This window comes from Eucyclogobius newberryi, unplaced genomic scaffold (genome assembly GCF_026437365.1).
Source record: "Eucyclogobius newberryi isolate DKJ021-1_F unplaced genomic scaffold, fEucNew1.0.hap1 SCAF_22, whole genome shotgun sequence".
Taxonomy (NCBI): domain Eukaryota; kingdom Metazoa; phylum Chordata; class Actinopteri; order Gobiiformes; family Gobiidae; genus Eucyclogobius; species Eucyclogobius newberryi.
In genome coordinates, this window is record NW_027315857.1 from 6,108,337 (window position 1) to 6,134,256 (window position 25,920).

The window sequence follows — 25,920 nt, forward strand, 5'->3', positions numbered from 1 at the left end:
TATATTTTCAGTCCTCTTACGGCAATATATTTAATAGTGTAATACTGTAGTAGTTTCCAAACTAGTTGGGCTGCACAATATGTCAGACATTATTGTGATATGTCTGTTAATTACTGCGATTATTGTGATATTTCAATATACTCAACAGTAATTTCAGTTAAAGTATATTCATACCTTAATGAATTCAAAAATGAAAAACTGATCATAATTAAAATAATAGTTGTAATTAATAATACAAATGAATCACAACACTCAAAGACGCTTCACAGTTCAGGACAGACAAAAGCACAAATCAAGAGGCTGACAGAGACAAAGTAAAGATTTTTTAAATGATTTCCCCTCTAAAGTCTCACTGAGCGTGCAATTTGTATATCATTTGAAATACAATACATTTATGTAATATATTTAGTTTGTTGCAGTATGAGATATGATGCTGTATGGAGTGGAGGAAGGCAGAGTTTAAAACAAGTAAGTTGCTGAGCATAGAGCGGGCCGATGAAGGTGGGTTGTGCAGGTGAGACAGAACTGAACGCACGATAACCTCACATTTGGGGCGGGTGCCTTGTGAACGCAGTCATATGGGGTAAAATATGAGGCTTCATTTTACAGTTTACAACCAAATACACTGTTTAGGACCAGTTTGAATTCGCAACGGCACTCGAGAAGGCAGCGGAGAAGTTTTAAGGAGAGTTTAGGACTACGGGTCATGGGTAGACCTCAGCACCTGCGCATCACTAGAGCACACAAACCATTACACACGTTTTCCTTGTCGCTCCTCTGTTCCGTGCCATCAAGCTCGTTGAATGTTATGCAGTATTTTGTCTGTTATCTTATTTATACTTTAAATACTTGACTGGCCGTTTTCCCAAATGGACTGAATTTTCCGACCCTGCTGGCCAGACTCCTTGTCACTATTTTTATTTTATTCTGTCTTTTATTTAATAATGGACATAACAGTGGATAAATACACACACATAAAAACTCATACACATATTTGATAAAACTATATTAAAAGGAGGGAAGGAAGGAAGGAAGTGCGGTGCGTCAGGTCAGAACAAACCTGCAGGTGTGTGCGGAGAAAGGTCTTCCTCTTAGTGTACTCGTAGTTGTTCTTCATGAGCAAGTAGAGCAGAGCGGATGACTCTGCTCTCAGTAGGGCCAGCTTGGACACGCAACACTTGAGGACCTCGCAGCACAGAGCTTCACACAGGGTCACACGGCCTTTGAAAAGCACTGTCGGAAACTGGGCCAAAAATGTTTTATTAGCATACTTTGGGTTATGGTTTGTGTTAGGTAAGAAGAAACCAGATTAGTAAAAAAAAGGTCATGATGATTTAAATATTGACAAAAACTAGGGAAATCCTTATTTACTCTAAGTGCCACAGGCTAATGTTACCATTTCTTTATCAAAATAAAAATGTCATTTAAAAAAGTAGACGGAACAACTGAAATGGGGGATGAGCGCGAAACCTGAAATGATCATTCTGGCATCCCACTTCAACCATTTAAATGGTAAACATAATCTTTTAGATATTTAGGTGTGGTTCTCCATAAAAGATATACCGCTCTTTTTAATACTATGAAAAAACCTTAGTGGGGCAAAACAATCTACATGTCAAGGCATATTCAGTTCAAAAACTCAACAATTATCAAAAGAAAAAGAGGTCGAGGTTTAGCTTGTTTGAAAAATTACTTTATTTAAGCTCAAATCAGAGCATTGCTGTTATAGCCCAGAATATGAAGCGCAATGGAAAAATATGATGTAATGTTGTGCCGGAGATTCCTGTGCAGACTTTACTGACAGATGACAAACTGTTGAGTATTTGTAATAAGTTTAGAATCTGTTCTTACAACACCCAACAGCACATATTTGAGATTTAAAGTCTAGATAACAAAAAGATATAAAGGTTTTTTACCAGACTGTAAAAGATAATCACATGTCAAGCTTTGACGAACTGCTTGAACGTTGGTAATCATGTTATTTTATAGGTATTTTAAATAAGGAAATAATATAATTGAGAAATTGAACACAGTCATGATCATTACAACTTTGAATGATATCTTTATCAAGGCTCATAAATAAGAACTTTCAAGGAGAATCATATTTAAATTATACCAGTGCATTGCTAATTTGAACAGCTACTTTACTAAATATATTAAAACAAAGGGGAAAGAGTCCTCACACCCACAACAATCAAAAATTAAAATTTGGATCACACCTTTAAATTTCAGTTAAAACAACGGCTCATTGTAAAGATCTGTCAACACTAACAACACCTGCCCTTTCTGCTGCTGCAGGTCACATGCCATGTACTTTCGAGTGTCTGTGTGTGCTTGTTTTCATTAGGGTGTGTATCTGCTCGTTTATGTGTCTGTGGGTCTGTACCCACAAAAAAACCCCAACAACTTTACTTTAACAAATGAAGAGTGCGAAAATATATGTACATCCTAGTGGAGGACCACAAAATCACATGTCTGGCAGGAATATTGCTGGAATGTGTCAACTTGTCAAAGTACTCATCACAGGGAAATGCCAACTGTGGCACCGGGAGGAAAACCACTATCACATGTTTTGGGACTGTCCTGTCCTGTATTTGGGCCTTAGAACTCCTGCCATAGACACAATCAATGGATACCTTTGAATGTACTTTTGGAGGCACGAAAAAAGGCCATCACATAGATAGATGACATAGATATAGACATAGATTTTGGACCTAATGGGACATATATTTTAATTTAAAAGTGCCATGATTGTGTTTCTTTTGCCGTTTAGTGGATGTCTAGTTGCATTTGTAATTTACATTTCTGTTCTGTGTTTTTATGTTTATTCTTTAAAAAATGTTGAAAAATGAAATTATAAAAAAAGGAAAAAAGAAATGGACAACTGGTGCCGCTCCGTGGTCGAGCAAACCATGTAAATTCGAATCTGGGACTTGACCATTTGTCCTTCCTTCTCTCATCCCTATTTCATTCTGTAAATTCCTGTCTAATAAAGCCTAAAACAGCTCTTCAGCTCTTTTTCAGCATGTTTTCTATAAACTATTTGCTCAATATTGTGAAAGTTGTTTTAAGTCCAGCAAAATTTTAATACTACCGGTATCTAAATTTGTATATACTGGCCACTTCTACAGTGTTTGTGAGATTTAGTCAAAGAACTGAGATGTTGAAGAGTTATGCAGTTATGTCAGGTGTGGAGTTCTTTTCCCGACTGCATTTACATTTTTCAACTCTTCAACTCAAATTTTTTTTTGCAGAGTTCTCAAGAAGTTAGTGTTGATAGTCAGTCATAAAAGTGACTTAATGACTTTCTAAATCTCAAATCTGATTGTACTACCAACAAAATGAAAAAGTTTCCCACAAATACAATGTGATGATTCTTTTTTTTTATCAAATTTTGAACAATAGGTCGTTATAGTATTACTATGACAGGCCTTGTGTACAGTATGCTATCTCAGTCAAAAAAGGGAGTCTACTGTTTAGTTTCCCATAAACGCAATAGTTTGTGTGGGCTAAACAAGCGACAGCCTGACGAAGTGTTGTTTAATAGTGCCTGGTGACAAATGGAAAAGGAATGTGGGCTGCTCAGAGACTCTGTGTGGATATCGTAGGTGTGCATAACTGACGAGTAGGTGTGAGGACATACCTTATTGATGAATGCTCTGAGGGCGGCAAACACATGTTTAATGGCCATCTCTGACTGGCTGACACGGAGAAAGGTCAGATAAACGTCAAACAACTTCTTCATCAGCGGGTTGTGACCATCGACTTCCAGCAGCTGGTTCTGCGAACGTTACACAGAGCAGCCTGTTTAATCAGACTTAACAACTGTGTATATGTGACTTTTGTTGCAGAGTAATGTATGTTTTTATTGACTCTGGGCTGTGCAAGTCATCACATTTTAATTGTGATTGCAATTTAGATATTTCTAATAGTTAATAATCAGCTTGTTTATTTAAAGCTGGCATATTATGCTAAATTAACTTGAGCTTTTAACCTTGTTACAACTCTTCTTCTTTTTGGATCGATTCCTGCATGTTTGAGTAATCCTGCTCCGAAAATTCCTGTTTTCACCCCCCTTCACCCCGCCCACCTCCCTGTACTTAGATTTGAATATTTGACAAATTAAGAATCCAAGTGATGATGTAGGATTCTAAAATGTCACAAAGTACTTTTCGAAAATAAAAACATTCATAAAAAAGTATGTTTTCTTTAAGGAGGAGGTCCACAGCTAATCCTGTGTCTGTAAAAGATTTGGGATTGGTGCAGAGTCTGGCTCTGCCAAATCACTGTGAATTGAGTTCTACACAATATCAATCTGGACAGGCTCGCGACAAAAGCTTTCGGGGAAAAAGCGCGACGTCAGGATGAATACTTGAATCTGGACTGCGTCACAACAGAAACAAGCTGTAAAATCAAGTGTTGTTAAATCCAGTCAAAGAAAAAAGCACAGACTTCTTCTCCGTCCTCAAATACACAAAGCACTTTTATCTGCATGTTTTAAAAAAAACAAAATAGTAATAAATCTGCTCAAATAAGACAAAGAAAATCTGCTCAAATAAGACAAAGAACGTGTGTCAGTATCTCCGTTTGTTTAGGATTGTCCTTTTGACTTCCGCCCAAACTACAATGCTGCGCTGTGATTGGTCACACAACAGGCTGCTCTAACCGAACAGCGTGAACAACATCAACAGATGGATTCTCAAGAGTTTGGGAAACAAATATTGCAAGAATTCATCAAGTCAGAGTTCAGACTATAGACGAAGATTTATTTTTAATTTTTTAAATTACACATAATAAAAGTCTGTCATGTTTATGTTTAATTTGATAATCATTATTATCATTATTATTTGTAACTAGGGATGTCACAATATACAATTTTGGTGTTAATAATTATCATGAGAAAAAACCTCACGATAATTAACGATTATTCACAATTAAGAGTCGATGACCAAACAAAAGAGAAACCTGTCATTGCCTTTCATCCCATTGTCTATTACAATACTGCTCCTGTGATCAGATATTTAACTTTAGGTTTAGATGTATCTTTAGGAGCTCTAGTAAAAAGGGTTAGTTTTGTTTCTGAAATGGTCATGATTATTATTATTTTTCATTATTGTGAGCTGACTGATGGACTAACAGAATAATCTTGACATCCCATTTGTAACATTTGAGTGTTGACATTTACAAACACTATTACTATTGTACATTATTGAAGCTTTAAAAACTTTTGGATTTATTGAGGACAACTTACTGTCTGTGTTTGTGTGTTTTGATGACATTACCATGTTTTGTTTACCTTGAACGACTGAGTGAAGAGAGCGAGCACGTCCAGCACGCTCAGGCTGACCTCGCTGGACATGTTTCCCTCCAGCAGAGCCTGATGGTGGATCTCTGCTTCCGAAAGACCACTGCCTACACAAACCACAACATACATTTAGACATCCATCCATTTTCTACCGCTTGTTCCCTTTCGGGGTCGCGGGTGACTGGAGCCTATCCCGGTGACTTTGGGCCTTAGGCGGGGTACACCCTGGACAGTGGCCAACTCGTCGCAGGGCCATTTAGACATAATTCCAGAAACAACAACACATGCAGAAAGACTGAAAAGGTATATGCTGAATCTTATTAGCTTAATCTTACTGTGAAATCATTTGTAATTCATAGAAAGCAAAAGGAAAATGTACAATAATAGACACAACATATAATATTCTCACAAAGACTCAGAAGTCAGAAGTTGTACATTCATACAGACTTATTTTCAAGTATCAAGTGGACATAATTTACTGTTCTAGAGATATGCCCCTGCAACAGATATACAATATATCACATTTGCAAAAATGTAATTATATTTTTTAAAATCTCTTCCTTTAAGTTCAGAATGCAATCTCCGATTTTTTTTTAGTGCATACAGTTCGACTAAATCCTCCTAAATCCTAAATTTAACCTTTTAAGGTTTATAAATAGTGCATTGGTTGAGTAGTTGAAAGTGTGATTGCTCTTATTGCCCTGTTTTGCAAGGTGAAGATTGGTTTTGTATTAGTCTTATATGTGTTGCCCCAACCCTCAATACAATTGGTTATGTAGGGCATTACTACTAATGAGTTCTACATAATAAAGTAATATATAATATAAATATATTTTCATATAAATATATCTGTATTTATATATTATACTGCTATTACTTTGGATTATATGGTCTGTGTGCTGTTAATGTGTGATTTCCCAATTTAAATTATGGTCTATAGCAGACCTGGGCAAACTACGGCCTGCAGGCCACATACCCGTTTGTCTATATAATCCGTCCCACCAAAAATGCCATGTAATATTTTGGAAAAATTAAAAATAAATATATATTTTTTTGCCCTGGGCATTTGTGGCCCCAGGGGCAAGATGTCGCCCTCGGCATGTTTCATTTCTCCCTGTGGCCCTCAGAGGCAACTGTTGTTGTGATTTTGGGCCTTACAAAAATAAATTGATTTGATTTGATGATGATGTTTTAATCCGGCCCCTAGAAAGATTTTAGTTTCTATTTTTTAACTGTCTGTAACATCGATCTGCACTTGTATCCTTAATAAAGATTAAATTAAATTAATGAAATAATAGATTCAATAGCCTATATTTGACAGAAAAGTGATATTTTATTTAATATATATATATTTTTTTCACACCAATGATCGCGGGCCGGCCCTCCGCTACTTGCCTGGATTTGACTATGGCCCTCGCCTCGGAGGAAAACAATTGCCCACCCCTGGTCTATAGTGACTCCTAAGAAATGAATTTCAAAGACTTTCAAGTGGAGTTGTATGAGCAAATTTTGTACTTGATTTATCATTTTTGTTTTGCAAATTCAACAAATTTTGTTTTTTGCTTAACTGCAATTTATTCATCCCAAACCATATTTTATTTTATGCAACTATCTGTCAACCATTTGTAACAGACAACTTTTGTCTTCCCCATGACCATATGTAAGAATAAGCCGTATGGTGTAATCCCTCATCCGTCCAGGAGTGTGTGTTTGTAACTTCACTTCAAAGCGAAGCATGTGGTGTTTACCCATATTGAGAGTGAGAGAGGCTTCCATAAACTGGTTTATCTTTGTTTGCATGAGGCTCGCTCGGTTACATCTCATGACAGGCATGGTCTGTGACTTTCTTTCTGATGAAAACATCTTTGACAAACACACATCTTGACTCCTGAAAAAGTCATAAAAAAATAATTTAAGTTATTGGCTAGTTCATTTACCGGTAAACATTTTGGTAAAGACATTCTTACCGGCCAATGTTCCTTTTTCCAAGGTATCGAAATTGAACTACACAGACCCTATGAGCAAAAAACAATTAGTATTTGTAGTTAAAGGTACACTACAGGGTACGTCACCTGCTTGCCTTAAAATGTTCACAATATGGTTTTATACTCATCTATAGTATCTTTGAATTTACTCAATTACAAGTTGAGTAAATTCAGTCTCCACAGATGTGACCTGTAACTAGTCATCTGCTTGTCTTTACGGCTTTAGAGTTTAAAGCAGTGAATCACAAAGTGGGGGTCACAAGACATGAGCGGGCGGTCACAAGATGACTTGTAAGATGATTATATAATTATCACATTGCATTTAATGTATTTTCAATTAAAAACTGTATATTTTGGTGACGTTAAGTCAAATTGTATAAAATAAACAACTAAACCAGAGCTTAAATGTTTTGCAACTTGAAATTATCATAGACGACAATTTAATTTAGCAGTGGGGGTCCTTGGTCTAAAGGATCATATTATGCATGATTTGTATTGTTATTGTCCTATTGACTTCATATCAGTCAGGCATTTCTCACATCAGGAATTGAGTTAGAGTTAGCTAAGCCTAAACCTAGCTCCCCCTTTGATAAGCTTATGTAAGGGCACAGTTGTAATGAATGTGATTTGAGGCAGAAATGCTCAGAGCAAGTCTAGCAGTGATTTATGGACTTAAACATGACATCCCAAAACTGGAAAATTCAGAATAGAGTGTTTTTTGAAACAAAGGACTCAAGGAAGGATTTACTAAACAGGATAAAAGAAACTAGTGTGAATGATACAATAATAAAATACAATTGCAGGACCAATGCATGGTTAAAAGCCTAAAAAAAAGTCTATTTCGCATGATGTGTTCTTCAATGTCCTACTATAAAATATTCAAAGAAAAGCAATAACATCTCTATGGGAACAAGAAAAGCAACATAGTGCGCATTAACGGTGTGAAAACTCACTCTAGCAAATTGAGAAAGTTCATAACATCTTGTGGGTTGACTTTGTTCCAGTAGGCCATCAAAGTATCTGAATGCAAACAAAAACGATATTTCAGGTGTGGTCCTTCTTAAACAAACTTCCTTAAACACGATAACCCAGGATGCAAATCTGTATCAAGTAACTATAATTTAATATCTGTGTATTCAATTTGATGTGAGGACCTTCTGACAGGGTCTTGGCGATGTGCAGGAAGCAGAGGAGCAGCCCTTTGATCTCGTAGGGGCCCAGTCTGCCGGGAGGAGCCCCCAGACTGCAGCTCATGGTGGAACCTCGCCTTTGCAGCTGTACAAACACGTACACGCACGCACGCATGCAACAAACAAACAAACAAACAAACAAACAAACAAACACACAAGTAACAGTTATCAAATCAATCAATCAATCAAATCAATCAAATCATTATTTACAATCAGGAAGTTAAATTCTATACCTAAAAATGCTTAGCTACAGAGCGAAAGAGCAAATGTTTTGTAATCACATATGGTCAGCGACAGATCGTTGTGATGTATATTTTCACCTCATTGTCTGGAGGTCCTGAGTCCATGAACAGTGACCCTCTGGAGTCCTCTCGTTTAACATGACCGTTCAGAAGCATCAGACCTGCAACCAAGTCATGCATCAGAAGCAGGGCAAGATTTGCTGCAACATCTTATAAAACAACATAACGTATTGTGACAGGTACGTTCAAATACAGATTTCATTGCGCTTGGGCATACGTGGTTCTTAATGAATGGAGAGCAAACAGAAAGAGGCTGTGTGTACCGTGGTCTTTATCCACCGCAGTGCTGATTCTCCTGCTGTCTGAAGAACCAGTGGAGATCAGGTCATCTCTGGAGCCCTAACACCATCGGGGCAAAGAGGACAGGTTAGAACCTTTAGAGAAGGGGTGTCAAACATATGCATCCGGCCCGCCGAACATTTCGAATTCATATTTAAAACAAAAAAAATTAAAAAAGGTTTTTTTTTCTTTTCCGTTCATAGAACCGCAGTTACATCCGTAACCGTTTTTATCGCTAAAACTACACGTCCCACAATGCCGCTGGTGGCCGCCCCTCCCCCGCGCGGCTCTTCACTGCCGTGTGTGCTGCCAAGGGAGAAGTGCTGAGAGAAGTAAGACACGCGTTTGCGCACTTGACAGCACTTACGCACCTCAGAGCAGAGGTCTGAGCAAGGAAAAGAGACGTGTGGCTTTAGGAAACACGTGGAAGAAAGAAAGGAGACGGTTTTGTGGATGTTAGAGCTTTGTAGAAAAAGCTTCAGTTGTAGTCATCTGGACTCAGTTAGAAAAAATAGACGAGAAGCAGGACAAAAGGGAAACTGAACAGAGAAGGAAGGGTGTTTCTATCCCTTATGTGTCTGGCCTGTCGGAAAAACTGCAGAGAATTTTTAGACAACACGAAGTCCCTGTTTATTTTAAACCAGGAAACACTTTAAGACAAAAACTGGTTCACCCAAAGGACAAGTTGCCGACTCAAAAACAGAGCAATGTAGTTTATTCGATCCAATGCAGTGAAGAAAGCTGTAAAGAACGTTACATAGGTGAGACGAAACAGCCTCTACACAAGAGGCTCTATCAGCACAGAAGAAATACAAGTTCAGGACCTCAGAGTGCCGTGCATCTCCATCTTGAAGCCTCTAATCACTCGTTTGAAGACGGTGAGGTGAAGGTTTTAAGCAGGGAGAAAAAAGATGGTTTGAAAGAGGAGTTAAGGAAGCTATTTTTGTTAAAAAAGAAAGACCTTCTTTAAACAGAAATGGAGGGCTAAGATTCAATCTTCCTGGTATCTATTATGGTATACTGAACCCCTGGAAAGGTAGAGGACCAGGACCAGGACATTTAGATGCTAATCAGGTACTCAGGGTGGTTGAGCCAGGGTCTCACAAAGACAAAGAGGATTCTAATAGCCCATTAAAATTCTGAATAGGCTAGCTCGGTAGATACAAGGGGGGAGTTTCTGTTGAAACAAACAACTCCTTCTACTTCAGGAAGGCTCCGCCCAATGGGCGGGTCTTACCACAGAACAGTATTAATATCGGAGTTCTCGATCTAAATTCTTTTATTGACAATGACTCTTGGATGAGAGTCGAAACGTCTATTTTTTCTAACTGAGTCCAGATGACTACAACTGAAGCTTTTTCTACTATGGAACACGCCTGGACGAATGAGGGATTACACCGACAGATGTTAGAGCTGTTCTAAAAGTGGAGCTAATGTGGAGCTAACAACAAGAAAACTAACTTCTGCTCTGTGAGGAAAACATCCAAACCTCTACAAACCTGGACAGATCAGGATCAACAGGTAAAAACACAAGTCAGAGTGTAATAAAGTATGAACATGACAGAGTGAAGCTGCTATGAGCTCTGACTGTGTCCACACTAATGTGACTGTGAACACAAACACAATGCACTCATTTGAGTCACTACATGAATAATGTGTCACTGAGATCAGCTTAAACTATGAAAATAGCGAGCTCATATTGAGTTTGAGCAGAAAATGTCTGTGATATGAACATTTCATATCAGAAATCACATCAAAAGCATGAATATGGACTCAGTCTTTCACCTGCTGCAGATTTGTGCAAAAGTCTCCACAACTATTACTAGGCTGTAAAAAAGCTATGTATTTCTTATATATTTTATTGTTTTATTTTGTACATAATATTTGGCCCACAATTTGACAAAAGAGTTTGGTTTGACGGAACACTGTGGCTCATGCGCTTAATCTATATTTTCAAGGCCAGAGGGGTAACTTAACCATCTTACTTAAACGCTCCCACGTTTGTTTGTATTTTTTGGTGTAATACATAGAAGCGGAAATGTTAGTACATATAAAAGTTTTTTTTAGATCTTGAAACGTTTATTTTGTTAAGTCAAATACAATATTTTTCAGTTCCAAATGTCTATTTAACAATAACAATCTATTTAAAAATAGACTAAATGTTTATCTCTGTAGATCAACTGTGATCTGAAGTTGTAATGCACATAAACTGAAGCACAGTATTGGTGAAATTACACTTCCTTTTCTTAAAGGCGGTATGGACGATTTTTCGGCAATTTGAGAACGCAGTCGGAAGTGCGCATGCGCACTCCCCCGTGCGGACTGATACAACACACACGTGCGTTTGTTTGTTAGCGCAACGGAGCGCATCGCATCTCTCGTCTCCCGTAGATTTCTGTCCACTTCTGCGTCAGCTCGAACTGTCTTTCTCCGTCTTCATTTTGCCTCGTACACTGAGGGAACTATATTATGATAGATCCATGCGCTTAGGCACGCGGAAACGTGGGGACGAGCCTGACGCGGCTGCAGGTGAGCGGTAGGTGCGTTTTATGATTGATACGTGGCAGGACAAATGATTTACCTTTAATACATTTCAGTTTATGAGAACAAATGTGTTTGTAATTTCTTTCAATTGATCCAGTAATTTCTTCAAAAACAGCGTAAGCTATATAAAACAATTTATTTCTTATCTTTTTTGAATGTACAGTAGAGAGTGAGAGACTTACGTTGAGTCCGAGTCCAGAGCTGGGGGTGTACGGCTGGGCAGAGAGTGGTTTCAGGTTCTGGTACAGGAGCTCCACCAGGGGCAGGTACAGAAGACAGATCCTGGCCTGCTGGTTCTATAGATCATAGACAATAATATTTACAATTTGAAACATTTAAACAGAAAAAATAATAATTTAAAAAACATTTTCTTTGTTTTCTTTTCATATTACAAAACAAGCAGAACAAGACCAGAGAGCAAAAAGACCAAATCAAAAAGAAAGAACTTGAGTCTGTCCCAGTGACTAGGCAAATTTGTCCATTTTCAAGTTCAAAGGAAAGTGCATTTAAAAATGTTGTAAGTATCCAAAACACCACTGATTGATTTTGATTGTCTAATACTGCATATTGAGCAAATGGTTCTTTACCTTAAAGGCAGTGTAGCGGTCATCCATGGCATGTTTGATGAGCAGGTTCTTGAGCACGCTCACAGCCAGCTGCCGGACCTCAGGGGCCTGCTGGAGCGCCTCGGCCACCTCCCTGAGCAGCAGACCCACCAGGAAGTGATTTCTGCAGAACTCCTCCGTCAGGTTGTACTCCAGGCTCTGCTCTACTGTGGGCCCAATGAAAAACATCTATTAGCTCACATCCTTTTAACATTATAGTCTACTTACTTTCTAAACTAGAAGTCTTATTTGTAATTAAACACTGCATTACAAAGTTCTAACAGCTTTACTGCAGATTAGGACTGGTATTAGAACTTAAATACAAGCAACAATCCAATACAATGTGCTTGGATGCTTCACAATGAAAGTGCAGACTTGTACTTGATGATAATGTCGATGATTATGTCTTTACACTGTAACACAATAAAAAAAAAATTATAAACCAGATTTGCAGGGCGTGGTAATGGCAATGTGGAGGAAATATCTGTTGGCTGTTCAGTCAAAAGACTTTAAGACATGGTGTTATGCAAGAATCAAAACATTCAACAAGCACTTGGAGAAAATCAGGTGTAACAACTGGTGCTCTGTTAACTAAAAGTACACCAAGAAGAGAGCTGCAGAGAAGGAAATACCCAGTTAAATTATCGAGTACAACTCATCAAAGCTCCCAAAAGCCAAGCACTTCAAAATCTCCTTGACAGACAGTTGGCCCCCATTCAGACCTGGCACTCGAATCCAGACACACTTTGGTTTGATTAACATTTAAATCAGAAGGAAATCATAATCATGATTGTTTGGGTCATAAATGACATGTCATAAGTTAACATGTGGAGGAGTCTTTTTATCATTTAGTAATAGTAATGTTTTGAGGTTCATCATTTAACGTGAGACACTGCAGGCGAATAGGATAATAATAGAAAGAAATCTTAAATCTATACAGACATAATTTATACTTTCAAATTATTCTGCAGTTCATAGAAATAAATGGAAGAAAATAATCCATTACAAGGTTTTTATTTTAATCATATTGACGTTTAGTAAATATGCCATTTTATCTGTAAAAATTGACCCCCCCACCAAAAAATACACATATTGACATCTGAAAACATTGGATAAAGCCAGGTTTAAATTCCTTGGTTCATTATTATCATCATTATTATTATTATTATTATTATTATTATTATTATTATTATTATTATTATTATTATTATAAATTAGAATAAACAATTATGCAGAGGGTATTTTGGAAATCTTACTGTATAAATTCAAATGTCATCTTTTTTTTTTGGAGTAAAACTTTCACAGATCAGGCTTTGAATTATAGAGCAATTCTTCTGAATGATCTGAAAATATATAAATAAACAATTGTGCAGAAAAGGCAATTATGGGAATATTTACAAATAGTGTATTATTGATATAAATCAGAATTAGTTTGTATATTTTTGTACATTTTGAATTAATAATGTTACTTTCTTTGTAATAAACGGTTTCTGTATATTTGAGTCTGTTTAGTCCAGAAAACATACATTTTAAAAAAATATGATTTTATATATTCGACTATTCACATTTCACCAGGAAGTAAAAAGTCGAGCCACTTCATGTTGTTTTTTTGCTCTACCTGCACATCATATTTATTTTGTATTCATTGCATGCTTAGTTCTCCGGCTACAACACAAACAAATTTGTTTTCTTATCTTATCTTACACTTATCTGGATCTAACTCCAACCCGCAGACTCTTCAAACCAGACTTTCCAGAAATGAACCAGGCTTAGGGGTCATCTCAAAATAGGTTGAAGCTGAAAAAGACTAAATATTTTTCGTCTGGGGGGGTTGTACCTACATTTTGTGTTTTTGTTGCTTTGAAGCTTCAATACATCGTTGTGGCAGTAATTGTTTTGAAATGCTAACTCTCTCAGCAACAAGCATTAGGCGTTATTACACTCATGACTTTGCTTGTTGTAAAATGTAACGTGCATATCAATTTACAGCAGCCAATCAGAAACATTGTTTAAATCACTTCCTGGTTGAGTGAGTTGAGTCTTCATGGTGCTGGCGTAGCGGTTGAATGGGATGTGCCGTAGGGCCCGTGGACCATGTGGATTGAGTAAACAAACATGCCGTGACAGGTGACATTATTTGGAGAGTTCATAGCTTCTACTGATAAACATACCAAAGGATGTTCAGGGACTAGAGGTGAGCAAGGTCCATCAAACTACCATTGTTTTATCAATGTGTACGTCGTACTGCAGCAAATGAAATTTTCCGATCGTAAACGACAAGACATACTCACAGATGGACAGAATACTTCATACTGTATGAATCAGATGCCATATTATGTATATATGTAACATAATGATATTATATTGTTCAAGTTTTGAGAGTTTATTTGAGAGCGAGTTTTCAAGTGATGACTGTTAAGTTGTTATGTTTTAATGTTTCTTTTTACAATAAATTTTAAGTGATGCCAGAATTTTAGTTTTTTAGTCTTTTGAGGGGGGGTCCAGAGAGAGACTACAAAAATTTAGTCCGTTTCAGCTTCAACCCATTTTGAGATGATCCCTTAGCCTTAAAGCTGCTCAATTTTTACATATGTTTATCATCTGTAAAAAGGTGGGTCTAAATGCAAAGTCTGATGGGTGCTGAGCTTGCTGTGGTGATGTTAGCGGCAGACTTGTTTAGAGTGCTCTGGAGAATGAGCTGAGGTTAGTGGAAGTGCAGATGGCGAACAGTGGCATTGATGCGTCACCTACCTACGGGCCCAAAAATCTCCGTCGCATATGGAATAAAATCTGACCACAGAACAAGCAGAACACAAAAAAACAGGGAGGAGGGGTAAAAACAAATGAACTGAGAGTCTGAAGAAATATATGGCATGCAGATCATTCTGTAAAATGGAGGTTTTAGTGTTGTTTGTGAGGCGTGTACTGTCAAACAAGTATCAAGTTTGGACCAGCTCTGGGTGTGGAGAAGGAGCGTGAAGTGTGAAGAATAGAGATTATGCACCGACATCATTTTAATAAAAAAAAATTACCATAGCATTGAGACTGAGTGGCCAAACTATTGTACCCACTATGAACTAATTACACAACATTAGTACCGAAAGCATGGGAAACAAGACCTATACATGATTATCACATGTATCTACTTGGATTCGACTAAGCAAACACAGAAGGTCCTTTCTTCCTACTTGATAACTGCTGCAGGTGATGATCTTTCAACTGCAAAACGGTATTTAAACCCGACTGATGCATTTCTGAAACAACCATTGGGAAAGACAAATCCCTTGGTCATGGAAAAGATGTCAGTATGTTTGAGAAAGGTCAAATCATTGGCATTGAGCAGAGAAAACATCTAAGAAGAAGCAGAAACTAATCTACTACAGATCTGAGTGTTTGGGATGAGCTGGAGAAGGCTTGTCCATCACCAATAGAAGATCAATTGGTGAAAAAAAAGCGAGGGTTAGGGTTAGGTACAGCGAGTGTGTGCTGTAATCAAAGCTCCTCTTCACTGTATATTAGGACCATATGATATTAAACCAAGTTTTAAAAACAACAAACTTTTACGTCACGTGACTAATTTGTTGTTACAGCCAATTTGTTGTTACAGCCAAGACGTCACCACATGCTGTTGCCTCTCCGCTGTGAATTAGTCATGAAAAACAGCGCACACAATTGAAAATTAAGGGGTTGATGCTTAAAGAAGACAGAAGTTATGGGTTTTGATCCTTCATTAAAGTCGCTGACACTTAAAAGTAGAGACAACTAGCCATAACAAACTTAAGTGGACATTTACATCTGCTCTTCCTCATCCACAAGCCCTCTGCACCGGACAAGCCCACAAAGCTTTCAAGAGCAGACTTTGTGTGAGGATGAGAGACTGATTCTAAAACATAACATGAGTTTAGGCTCTTAACCACACAATAATATGTAAACTGGCATCAGACAGCTGCTAACTACTTGAAACAAACAGCTCAGCGCTCAGTCTGGAGGGATTTCTGCCAGTCCACTGATCCTTCCTGACCAGTAATCAATTTCAGGCGACAAACCGGGTCTTTTGGGATGTTACAGAAGTGAAACCTTTTGTTTTGAGACTTGTTGTCCGCCCAGCCCATTGGCGTTCGTCCTCAAGATGGCAGAGTGTCACGTTACTTCGGACCCGTTTAACAATTCTCCAACAATGGTTAGAAGAAACCATTACTGACTGGTTTAAAAATGTTCTACAACTATTCCCACTGGATAGACTCACTTCATCAAAGGAGATTTAAGGAGGAGTCTGGGGCCTGTCTTGGAACACACTGGAGAGGATTATGCCAACGCACTACTAAAAAGAGGAAGTACTTCAATATGTTATAACGTTCTCTTCTACTTGTGTGACCAATACGTATGCCTTTAAACTAAATCAAATTGAGATTGCCTTTAAGAGAGGCAGAATTGTAGATTTTTGTATTTGTTATTATTGAACAGTAGCAGCTCTTTCACATTTGAGATGTGTTTTGAGCACTTTTCTTTCTCACCATTGGCAATCACACATTTTTGCCTCTCGCTGCTAAAGCTCCGAATGTTGTGATGTCATCTGCATAACCTCTATATGGGTTAAAGAGATTTTTCTGTGATGGATGGGGTCAGTTGTTTGTGGTTGGAAGCATGATGCGTTTGAGGAAAGACAGGGGGACTGGATTGGCTTTCACCTTGCACCCGCTGCAGCTTGGTGCGTCCGAACGCCATGGGCAGGTTCAGAGGGATGAAGTGTTCGTGGTGGCAGACGGTCATGAGGAATTCAAATTTCATCTCAGACAACACCTAGGCGCCAGAACAAAACATAAGTACAACACAGACAGGTATGCAAATTTTTGTTTCAGTTTAAATGAGACACGCATGCAAATTCATGTCCATGATAGAGAGCATATTTAAGTCAAATAAGGAAGTTGTAAATGTAGACAGAGTTATACTTTGTAAACAACAGTTAGGAGTTTACCTTGGAAGCACCTAATTAACCGTGGAATATAATGAAAACAAGCAGTAGCCAGCTGTATTTAAATACAGTTTAATCTAGAACACAACCATTCTCTACCCCCTTGTCAAAATGGCTTCATCGATTCTTCAAAATTTTAAAACATCTTGGATATTTACCTTTGGATCCCGCAGAGTGAAGTGACACATGTAGTGATTGACCAGAGAAAACCCGAATCCTCTGTTCATCAAAGTCAAGCACCTCTGAAAGGAAAGACAAAATATTGCCCCAAACAGTAAAAAGGTTATTTGCATTTTTACATGTTGAGCAAATTCAAAAAAACTGTTACTATTACTTTTGTGCTCATTTTCAATTTGTTGTTTAAGTTGTGTTGTTGTTTTTAAAATAGAATCACCAATCCAGCTTTTTTAGTTGCAATACAATATGGATACTTTTTATTAAGGGATACCAGCGACTGAAAATATATTTTCTTAAAACACTGTTAACTTATAACAAAATGGATCCAATTGTGTTATTCATTCTTCACTTCAGTACGGGCCAGGAAATAGTTTTGTTATGTATAATTATAGACACAACCGTGATTTAGGCTGAACTAATACCTTCAAACCAAACCAGCATTCGTTTCTGGGTCGGCACCAATATCTGATAGTAGCAGTACTTTTACTAAAACTGAGCCTCCCCTATGAAAATTGTTCTTGAGAATGAGGCAGAAAAGGCAGTGTCAGATATTTTAAGCAGACCTTGATGAAACTGGCCAGGCTGATGTTGACGGCGCGGGCCTCCTCTGGGATCTCTAAATGGCGGATGGTGATGTGGGGCATGATGGACAGGATCAGGGACTGAAGGGCCTGGTGGAAGCTCTCGGGAAAACGCTGAGTCCGGGGCATCTGAGCATCACACAAGAAGATAGATACACAAAGAAAAAAAAGGGATACTGTATTTGGAAGAGAAACAAGCACATGATCTAAAAATTCAATATCACAGAGACAATCACCTAAACTTTGGGCTACTGTATGTTAATTCCTGGAGAACTGTGGATAATTGACACATCTTTATGATGATCTTTGCAGTGAATGGCAATGGCTTGATAAAACACTGCATTGGTTTGTTTAAAGGAATATATATCTGATACATAACTTGGAAGACCAAATTAACCTTTCTGAAGTAAGGCATTACCAATTAACCAAAGTGAGTAAATCATATGAGTAATGAGTAAACATTTGCTGAGAAATATTTCACTAAAATTTTGACATTTGAATAATGAATATTACGGTTAATTTTTCATTTAGAATGTTAAAAAAAAAACAGAACACCACAGATATACACAGAAGATGTTTACTTCTGTTTACTATCTGTTATTTAGAATAAAAACAATTCAAAGGGTTCAAAAGCATTTAAAATGTTTAATCTGGTGAAACTAGTAATCTTCCATGTCGTGCACTCCACCTGAAAAGTTGCTAAATTGAACCTCTAAAATAACACACTGTGTAAATATTGTGACTGTAGAGCAAATTTGCATTGATGTTATGGTCGGGAGGCAAACATTGAGCTCATATTCACACACGGAGGCCTTAGTGGGCAATATAACACTATGAACATTTAATTTGAGTATATTGACACGTGCCGTTGCTACATACAAGTTATTAACAAACCTTCATGCGGTTTCCCTCTTGCAGATATTGAGCCATTGACTTAGCCATCGTTTCAAAGAAGAACCAAGAATACTGTAAAAAAATAAGAACAAATATGATATTTTAAGATGCAAAGTATTTCCAAATAAATAATCCAAACAAAATGACTAATTCAAGAAGTTACATTTGCCAGTTTGAATGAACCTACTGTGCATGCTTTCAATCAAGGCTGTGGCTGCAGAGCCGCGGCGCGGTCAAATGGCCCAGCAGTTTCAGGAACCGCGGCACTGCCATATAGCCTCATGGCTAACCCTAACCCTAACCCTAACCCTAACCCTGACCCTAACCTTAACCCGGCGCGGTCTAAAACGGCGCGGTCAAATAGCGCAGCAGTTTCAGGAGCCGCGGCACAAAATAACATGGCAGTTTCGGCCGCTCCGCGGCTCTGTAGACACTCCCTTCAATCAAGTGAAGGAGGCACTCTGCAGGTCATTTAGATAACTACAACAGCTGTGACTATAGTGGGGAGATATAGAGACCTTTAAGAGTTTGTTGCTGGTGTTGAAGTCTGCAGTTTGCTTCAGCACAGCAGTGACGGCAGTGGCCAACACCTCATGAGTGGTGGAGGAGCTCCCTGAAGGACTGCTTACAAAGACGTACTGCGAAAACATGGGAGTGAAATTGCATTAAAGGGTTTACAATTTTGAAGAGGGGCTAAATACAACTGTAAAATGATAGTATGTTGGAATTGTATTGTAAAATATTGAATTTGTAGAAGATATATAATTTGAATATGTCAAGGTAAAACTATATTGTTAGATAAAGTAAATATTCACAAAAAAGATGAATATTCCTAATCTTTACGTTTGCAATTCATAAATGAATTTAAAAAAAATTATAGCATCTTATTCAATCCATTTTCTTTCTCATATATTTTTTTTAATAGGACTCTCAAGATACTTAGGATACTGTTCAAGATACTTAGGATACTGTTCAAGATACTTTGGATACTGTTCAAGATACTTTGGATACTGTTCAAGATACTTAGGATACTGTTCAACAATATAATTTTTCTTCTTTATTTTTTGTCCCGTGGGCTTTATTAGACAGAACCGTGTAGTGTGAGATGGGGATGAGCGAGGGAAGGACATTCAGCAAACAGTCCTAGTCGGAATTTGTCACCGTAATTTGTTGACACCGAGCGGCATGTATTAACATTGTTCAATGTATTCAATGTACTCTGTATTTGCAGTTGTCAACATCGTTCCAGAAACACATTTTATTATTCTTTATTGCAGATGTTTTTTTTGACTTATGATAAATAAGACTGTTAAAAATGAATTATTGCTCAGATGAGACAGAAACTATGTTTACATACACACAACAAAAATCTAATCATTCAATTACTTCTGATGTGCATAATGTGATTTCTTTCAGATTGTTTGGATCTGTACAGGTTTTGGACAAGGAAAATTATGCAAAAAAGGCTAACTAATATGGCAAAAACAAAAATGAAAGAAAAAGGAAAGATTGAAAGAGTTATTTTAAATGATAAATTATGGTTTTACACAATTAAAAGTATTTGGCTCATATTTTGGTTGAATACCTTGACAAAAGAGTGCAGGTAGGGTTCCACCCCTTCTTCATGGCATTTGGACACTATATGTATAATCACCCTGTAACAGACATGCAAATATACCACAGAGATTAGCATTAGCATTAGCACATTTGTTCAATAGTTGCAGCTCTATCCTTAAGGAGCCGCTGACCGCAGAGAGTTGACAGCCGTCTCCTGGGCGTCTTTGGTTGCAGCGGTGAGAACCTCGAACAGCTGCATCAGCACTGTGGGCAGGAAGTGGATGATCACATGCGTCTCCATGGCATGCAGGCACTAGATAAGGGAAAGGACAGAAAGAAAGACCATAAAAAGATGATTCGATTGGAGCTATGGTAAAATTAACAGATTGAATTGATGGTTTTCCGGAGAAAACAGAATCTTGGGCATATTTTCTCCATCCAGCCATCATCCAGGTGTTCTATAGTCAAGAAGGTTGTGTTGTTGTGACGTGAGCTAGCTCCGAGCGAGCCCACCAGCCCCCCCCCCGCGCCCTCCGGCCGCGCTAAAGTACGGCGTGTCGTCGGTACACGTTTATATACACGTTTATATGAAAGAGGAACTTCACGAACGATCGGGACACGCACTGGAATCGCTTTAAATTAACTTGTTTTGACTTTATTCGGCTGGATTGAGTGTTTTCGTCGTGTCGTGGCGATGTGTCTTGGCTCTGAGTCCCCCGGCTCCGGCTCCGGCCCCGCCCCCCGGCCGGCGCCGTACCGCGTTTACACAAAGGAGGAACTCATGAAACTGCGGAGAACAGTCGTCTTACCCGGAGATCGTCACGTTATCCCGTCGCAATACTGACCTAACCTAATACTGATGTGCAATTCTGTCGTATGTGCAATTGCTGTTGGAATTCATGTGCAATTACTGTGAAATTCATGTGCAATCTATGTGCTGTCGTGACACATATTCATGTGCAATTACTGTGGGGATCACATGCAATGGTATTTATGTATTTATTTGTCTATGGGAGTTTTTATTTATTTATAGGAGATCTTCTACTGAAAGTGTTTTTCAGACTTCCTATAAGTGATCTGTTCTTCTGTATCTGCCTCTGTATCTACCTGCGTTGCACCAATGAAATTTCCCCATGTGGGACAATAAAGGAATATCTTATCTTATCTTATCTTAAAACCTTGTCCAGTTGACGGCGTAAATTCACAACTTTCACATCTGTTGTCTGAACATTCTATTTTAACCTGGGCTAAAACTAGAATTTGGAAAACTTTTTGTAATACAATTATAGAGCAAAAAATGTTTGCTTTTAGTTTGTCCTGTCGTTAAAATCAATTGGACTAAAATGCATATAACCACATGTGGCTTCTGAATTATTAGTGAATTAAAATAAAACTAGATGTATGCTGTTCTCCAAAACACGTCCAAGTCTATTCTTACGATTGATGATAATATGATTGTACAGTACTACAAATACTTGAGCATCTAGATGGATGATAAGCTCTCTTTCAACAACCCCTCTTTAGAAATAAAGTGTTTTCCTATTAATTAGAAAACAGTTGATCCAGGCTACATTTCTCTCAGTGCTGGATTATGGTGATATTATTTATATGAATTCTACAGCACAGCATTTTAGAAGGCTTTCATTTGTATTTTGCCTAAACATTTAACACAGTGCTTCTCAAAAATTTTCTGGTACGCCCCCTTAGGATAAAAAATTATTCCCCTACAGCCTCGAGATATTATTGTATGTATGATAAAATAAAATTTATAATCGCATTATCGTATATTAGCCAGAAATAAGAGATAGTGCTCTCCTCTACCTCTGTCCCAATCCATATTTCTTGTTCTTTTTGTGTGTGTTTCTTTTTTTTGCTTGTGTTTTATGTTCTTAGTATTTCATATAAGACTTAAATGTTTTGTTAGTATCAATTTTATTTCGTGGTGAATGAGTACCGTAGCTTTTTGTATGGTTTTACTGGTGTTAATATTGTGTTAATGCTTTTGTCCTGTTCCTCTGTATGTTGGTCCAGTCAAATAGAGTTCTCACAACTGAAGGTTTATGGGCTGTTGGGTGCTTTGATGTCTAGGAAAAGGTTGTCTAATTGATTGTGTACTTCCATTTACATTTTTATGCTACAGTGTTTGCTACCGTTCATTGTGTGTGATGGTCATGTTCAGGAAGTTTGTTGCTTTCTCATACTTCATACTGTTCTAAAGAAGTCGTGAGAGCTGTAGTTTAAACAATTCCTGAATGATAAACTAGTATGAATCGAGAAGAGCTCTGTGTGTGATAAAACAAATCATAAATATTGAGCATAGGGGAACACTTTAAACCTGTGTCTAGATTTCTTTCTCACCTTGAGGTATTTTATAAGATCTGTGGAGCTGCCCTCAGAAGTTGTCCTGATCAGCTGGCAGTGTTGGAAAAAGTTATGTAGATGCAGGTCCTGAAAAATGACAGAAAAATATTGTTGGTTAATTCATTCTTAATTTTTAGCCGGAAAATTGAAAAAGAATGTAGTACCTGAGCGTAGATGGTGGATGCAATGTGAGTTCTGACTTTGAAAAGCGATTTTGCGTTTTCAACCCATTTGACATCAAGCTGGGATTGAGAGTGGAGGGAGGAGTCATGATTTTACTATATGAAAGCGGGAAATAAAAAGGATCATAAAAAGCAAACACAAACCTTCCTGGAGTCCTGGCAGCACAGATATCCTGGAGATAGAGTGGCTGCTACAGGTAACTGCACGTCCACAGACTGCATCCTTCCATCTCTGAGCAAAGGCATCCACGAGTAACCCACTGAAACAAAAAAAGGACAATATATAGTCGTTAGACGATAATTAAGTCATGATAATGACTATATTGAAAAACTTGCCGGATGACATTTAGAGTCTCGATAAATGTATTGTGTGCATGTCTGGCAGCACGAGCTGCTGCAACCACCACACATTATGTGGAAGAGACACACCGAGGCAGCAGAAAACTACTATTTATACCACGACTCAAGCTCTGTCCTGTCCAAACCCGAGCTGGAGCTGGATGTATATATATATTCTACTTCAAATTAACATCAAAAAGTCTATTATTCTATATCAAATAGAATGAATTGGTAGAGTGAAAAAGTATTATAATATACAAGAGACCCAGTGAAGTTCCAGATATTGTCTTGAGGAAGTTTTCAAACCTTTGCAATTATTGCCTAGAATTATTGCATTAGCAGTATAAAAATGCTGTGCTCAATAATATAGTTTATTGAGATATGTTCAGAGGCAAGGTATTGTCTGTACCCCGTAACATTAACAACAGACATGGGCAGTACAACTGATAAAATGTCTTTGCTCTTTTTGCCTATTTTTTATCCGTGGAGCTTTTCTTTCACGCAAATTAACTATATATACGGCAAAATGTAGTTTTTATGTTGTTGCTGGGACTGTAAAGAGCTTAGCTAGCTTGTTTGCTAATGGCAGGGGAAGATAAAGGACTTTTCATTTCCACAACAAACGGACTTAGAAAGCTCTTATTCATGGGGGGAAAGGTAATGAGAACTGTATCAGTAATAAATGTGAGCATTACAGTTTACAGTAACTATCCTGATTTAGGCAAAACCTCCTGCTGTTTGGCAAACCAACTAAATAACAGGCCACTGAGAAGATCAAAGCCACAAGGTACTGATCTGATTCTCAAAAACTTTCTACAACATGTAAACTCTGCTAAAGATCAAGAATGTATGTCACTGTCAATGTATGTCATTATTTGAGCGGGCTCGTAGGACACCTCTTTGCCCGTGCCGAGGTCCTGCTCCACACACCGTAAACAACTCTGATGGACAGTGGCTGTAGTAGATGAACTATAATGTTATAATGCAGCTACTCCGTGGCAAATATAGACTAACGAGGGAACATCTTTTCAAAGCTATTTCAAACAGACCTGTACCAGGGCGGACCGGTTGGGAACAAATCACATTTAATTTGTGTCGGGCTGAAATGGTGAGTAAACAAACATGTTACAGCTTCATTCTACTATCCAAGGCAGCTGTGGATATGCGTTCTTTATTGTCCTAAGGTGTGTCTAGAGAGTGGACAGTCTGAGTACAGGTATTAATGAGGTGTTAATAGAGCAACAAATTCTTAATATAATATTAAAGCAAATTCTACATTCACCTACACTGAAAACACATGCTTTTGGCACGTCTGTATTTACAGTCGGATGCCTGCTCTTTGACTGACCGAAGCACTGCTCTAAGCTAAGACGAGAGGGACAAGAGCCGCAGGTGAGGCAGAGAAAGCACGCCGCCTCTCCTCTAAAAAAACACTTTTCTCCTGGTAAACTCACTGTTCAAACCAGTCATTCCTTTCCTCACAGCCTCGCACTTATGTTTCTTATTTTGTTGCAGATACACCTGTGTGTGTGACATTTTAACAAAATCAAATTAAAAAAATTAAAAAGTGAAAGAGCTGCTACAGTCTAATAACTGACTTTACTTTGAAGCTGACATCTAACTGTCTGTTTCTGAGTTATTTCTTTGACAGAGCCCATCCCTCAAAGACACACATTGGTTTCTTTGGAATCTCCTTTCACCAGTTGTGCTGCTCATAATTCTGACACTCAATTGTAATTTTGAGGGGCATTTTTCAAATGAAATGATGTCATACTGCCAGATAAGGGCCAGAGAGAAATTATTATTATAATTACATTTCCCATGAAATATACAAAAGCTAATCTCACAAATATTGAACTGATCATTTCTCTTAGTGATTAGACCCCAGTATTACTACAAAAATCTGCATTTTAACGATACTCATTTTAGCTACACCCCAACAGAATTAAATATTATTGGCTAATTATTGGATAAGCTGGATTGAAATGAAGTGAAGTTTACCTAGTGTCTCCACGCCTTCTCTCTTTTTGCTGCTGGTCTTACTGCTGGACTCACAGCTGATGTGGTAGAAGGTAAAGAGGATGTGGTGTTTTTCGTGCACGTGGACAGGCAGTTCCACTTTTACCTGTAAAAACATGTAAACATTTTGATATAAATATAAGTCCTTGAACAAATTCAAGGATTTTAGTAACAATTAACTCTAGGGCTGCAATTAACGATTATTTTAGCTAGTCAGCGTTTATGTTTTCTATTAGACAAAAGTCTATAATAATTCCTTTAAAATGTATTTTTAACCAAAGAAATGTTGAAATACGGTGACTAAGGACTCCTAGATAGCAAATATTTACATAAGAAAGTAAATCTGAAATTACATATTATTTTTGGAAATTTTGATATAATAATGTGCCTACATTATTATATCTTTGTTCAGATAACAAATACGATCATCAAAATACATTCACGATTTGTTTTAATTGTCAATTAATAATTAATCATTGCAGCCCTAAATAACTCATACCAAATTGTTAAAGATTGAAAACAAAAGAAAGTTAAGTTTTCAAATAATAAATCATGAATTAAAAAATTAAAAATAAAACTCATTAACATTGCTTAAAATGTGCACGCACAGTAAAGACTTTATTGTTGT

General features: G+C 37.7%; 1 protein-coding gene across 3 annotated transcripts in view; it reads right to left on the minus strand.

Moving 5' to 3' along the window:
- Positions 1 to 25,920, minus strand: part of dock11 (dedicator of cytokinesis 11) — a 91,776-nt gene that overhangs the window by 18,773 nt on the left and 47,083 nt on the right. Inside the window, exons 20-42 of one of the 3 annotated variants that reach the window (XM_072458912.1) lie at positions 25,275 to 25,398; positions 23,079 to 23,194; positions 22,917 to 22,994; positions 22,750 to 22,839; positions 20,583 to 20,704; positions 20,420 to 20,489; positions 19,353 to 19,472; positions 18,835 to 18,906; positions 17,923 to 18,069; positions 17,341 to 17,424; positions 16,899 to 17,010; positions 14,962 to 15,000; positions 12,193 to 12,377; positions 11,788 to 11,901; positions 9,046 to 9,121; positions 8,801 to 8,883; positions 8,445 to 8,565; positions 8,244 to 8,310; positions 7,273 to 7,320; positions 7,054 to 7,193; positions 5,297 to 5,412; positions 3,644 to 3,781; positions 1,061 to 1,243 (exon numbers count right to left, since the gene is read on the minus strand). In XM_072458912.1, coding sequence (XP_072315013.1) covers positions 1,061 to 1,243; positions 3,644 to 3,781; positions 5,297 to 5,412; positions 7,054 to 7,193; positions 7,273 to 7,320; positions 8,244 to 8,310; positions 8,445 to 8,565; positions 8,801 to 8,883; positions 9,046 to 9,121; positions 11,788 to 11,901; positions 12,193 to 12,377; positions 14,962 to 15,000; positions 16,899 to 17,010; positions 17,341 to 17,424; positions 17,923 to 18,069; positions 18,835 to 18,906; positions 19,353 to 19,472; positions 20,420 to 20,489; positions 20,583 to 20,704; positions 22,750 to 22,839; positions 22,917 to 22,994; positions 23,079 to 23,194; positions 25,275 to 25,398 — 2,445 coding nt within the window. Of the gene's footprint in view, positions 1 to 1,060; positions 1,244 to 3,643; positions 3,782 to 5,296; positions 5,413 to 7,053; positions 7,194 to 7,272; positions 7,321 to 8,243; positions 8,311 to 8,444; positions 8,566 to 8,800; positions 8,884 to 9,045; positions 9,122 to 11,787; positions 11,902 to 12,192; positions 12,378 to 14,961; positions 15,001 to 16,898; positions 17,011 to 17,340; positions 17,425 to 17,922; positions 18,070 to 18,834; positions 18,907 to 19,352; positions 19,473 to 20,419; positions 20,490 to 20,582; positions 20,705 to 22,749; positions 22,840 to 22,916; positions 22,995 to 23,072; positions 23,195 to 25,274; positions 25,399 to 25,920 lie in introns of all 3 variants that reach the window. The other 2 variants (XM_072458911.1, XM_072458913.1) reach the window with 2 other exon arrangements.